Below are 2,854 nucleotides of genomic sequence, written 5' to 3' on the forward strand. Positions count from 1 at the left end.
TATATATATGGAACTGGCTCCTAGGCTATGGAAGATAAATGTTGGTGATTAAAACAAAATTAGAATGAGCTGCAGGTGTTAATGGGAGTTGAGTTTAATTGCCCTTTCCCAGAAAACCAACAACAGTGTGATGGGTATAGTCATAAACAAAAATTCTCCTTAATTGACATAACAGGAAAAGTACTTCAGTGAGCAATTATGCTGATGTCCTGGATTGGCACATGTGTGTACCACAAATATATCTTGTACTTCCTGCAAAATTCTTTTAAGTAGCTATAAGGAAGACATTCCTTTTTTATTATTATTTTTTTTTTTCAGTGGTTCATAAAACCGAATCACTTAAGGCTCTTTTTGAGGAAAACAATGGAACAAAACAATGCTTTTTGTACAACCTGCCAAGACACAAAGGATGCATGGGATTTTTTTTTCTTTGTTGTTTTTGTCATCAGGAAGTTGTGTTGTTGGAAACGACTATAACATGCACTGTCCTTGCTCTACGTAATCACTGTCTGGTCTTGCAGGCTGGGTCCTGTTACTTGTCTCATCAAACTGGCAGAGGCACCGTTCTGCTTCACTCCATGGGCTTTGTTCAGTCCTGAGTGCCTGCATACTTAGTCTCCACCCGGACTGATGCACAGTAAACAAACTTCAGGAGTCGGGTGGTCCAATGACTGCTGGGTTTGCGCAGGTCAGGGCCCATGGCTAGAATGCTGACTTTGTGAATTGCCTCCTTTTTTTTTTTCTTTAGACAACTTAAAATAGTTTTTTGCACTGTACAGTGCAAACAGCTTCAAAGTGTTTTCAGGTGTAAATATTCCTTTCCAAAACTCGACTTTGATATGGTCGGGTCTGCTTTGCTTCCCTCTAGGTTAGTGGTAGGTTTGTAACAAAGAGCCAGATCCGATTCAGTAAATCACTTGTGGAAGTTAATTGTTCACAGTGAAAGCTGGTCTGGCTCATTTTGCCTCCGCCGCAGGAAGAGACAGAGGTGGTGTGCTGGATCTCCGTTCTAAACCAAGCATTGTCGCGACTTTAATTTTGATCAGATGTCTCTCTTCAGGGCATTAAAGAAAACCTGCTCAGTAATCAAAAAGAGACTCTTCTCTAGAGAAATGTAAGAAAAAAATTTAATTCATTTTACAGAAATAAAGTACTAATATAAAATTTCAACTTTGTCAAATTTCCTTTGCAGGCTATCATAAAAGAAACCTACTTCTCCATATTTGGCAGTCACCAGAATCAAAGATCAATTTTTTTTCCTGGAAAAATGAATATAAAATTATTTGTAATGTCAGATATTGTATGATGCTAACTTCATATTCCAACTGTTTTTATTCACTGCTACTGGGTTTAGATTATGTTTGTGCCTTCTCTCCATCGACATTTTCAAATGCTTTTCAGAATGAGTTATGTGCTTTGATTTCACTAAGTAACAGTTTTGTTTTATTCTCTCTTTAGGACTGAAGCAGTGAGAATGGAAACCACAAAGATTAATATGTCCCGTGTCCCACTGGTTAACGGAGGCATTGATACTGCCATGCTCAGGGCGCACAAGCCCCGTGTGATGTCCAAAAGTGGTCACAGCAACGTGCGGATAGACAAAGTTGATGGCATTTACCTACTCTACCTTCAAGATTTGTGGACTACTGTTATAGACATGAAGTGGAGGTACAAACTCACCTTATTTGCTGCTACTTTTGTTATGACCTGGTTCCTCTTTGGAGTTATCTACTATGCTATTGCATTCCTTCATGGTGATTTAGAAATAAACAAGTTCACGCCAAAGCATGAGCCATGTGTCAAGAATGTAGACTCTCTAACTGGGGCATTCCTCTTCTCCCTGGAGTCACAGACAACCATTGGCTATGGATTTCGTTTCATTACAGAGGAGTGTCCTCATGCCATTTTCTTACTTGTGGCCCAACTGGTCATCACCACCTTGATAGAAATCTTCATCACAGGTACCTTTCTGGCCAAAATTGCAAGACCTAAAAAAAGAGCAGAGACTATTAAATTCAGTCACTGTGCCGTCATAACTAAACACAATGGAGAACTTTGCCTAGTGATCAGAGTAGCAAATATGAGGAAGAGCCTTCTGATACAGTGTCAGCTGTCTGGGAAGCTTCTTCAGACATACGAAACCAAAGAAGGGGAACGAATCCTGTTGAATCAAGCCAGTGTCAAGTTCAATGTTGACTCCTCTTCAGAGAGTCCATTTCTCATTTTACCTTTAACCTTCTACCATATTTTGGATGAAAGCAGCCCTCTGAGAGATCTCACACCTCAAAATCTCAAGGATAAGGACTTTGAGCTTGTGGTGCTCCTGAATGCTACGGTTGAATCCACCAGTGCTGTCTGCCAAAGCAGAACTTCCTATATCCCTGAGGAGATCCACTGGGGCTACGAGTTCGTGCCTGTGGTTTCTCTCTCTCCAAATGGAAAGTATGTTGCGGATTTCAGCCAGTTTGAGAAGATTAGGAGAAGCACAGATTCCACTTTTTATAGTATGGACTCTGAAAAACAAAAACTAGAAGAGAAATACAGGCAGGAGGATCAAAGAGAGAGGCAACTGAGAACAATGTTGTTACAGCAGAGCAATGTTTGATTGAATAGAAAAACTATTCTGATTAATCCTTTTTGCAAACTGAAAAAACATACTTTCTGTGCTGTATGTCTGCTATGAAACCAGCAGTTAAGTCCTTTTCAGAAAATAGCTTTGGTGTATATTAAACCTATCTCTTCGGTCCAGTTATTAATCAAGTATTTTGTAATTGGGCAGGATTTCTTTGTTCATGATTGTGACTTGGCAAAGTTGGATTTGCATTATGTCTCTGCCTTATACCACCACTAAAAG

General features: G+C 39.7%; 1 protein-coding gene across 1 annotated transcript; it reads left to right on the plus strand.

The window, feature by feature from the left end:
- The first annotated feature begins 1,046 nt into the window (after window positions 1–1,046).
- Window positions 1,047–2,605, plus strand: KCNJ15 (potassium inwardly-rectifying channel, subfamily J, member 15). Its single transcript, XM_010018512.1, has 2 exons — window positions 1,047–1,114; window positions 1,459–2,605. Exons 1-2 carry the CDS (start codon window positions 1,047–1,049, stop codon window positions 2,603–2,605), a joined length of 1,215 nt encoding a protein of 404 aa, XP_010016814.1.
- Window positions 2,606–2,854: the final 249 nt, after the last annotated feature.

Source organism: Nestor notabilis, unplaced genomic scaffold (genome assembly GCF_000696875.1).
Source record: "Nestor notabilis isolate BGI_N333 unplaced genomic scaffold, ASM69687v1 scaffold4137, whole genome shotgun sequence".
NCBI classification, from domain to species: domain Eukaryota; kingdom Metazoa; phylum Chordata; class Aves; order Psittaciformes; family Psittacidae; genus Nestor; species Nestor notabilis.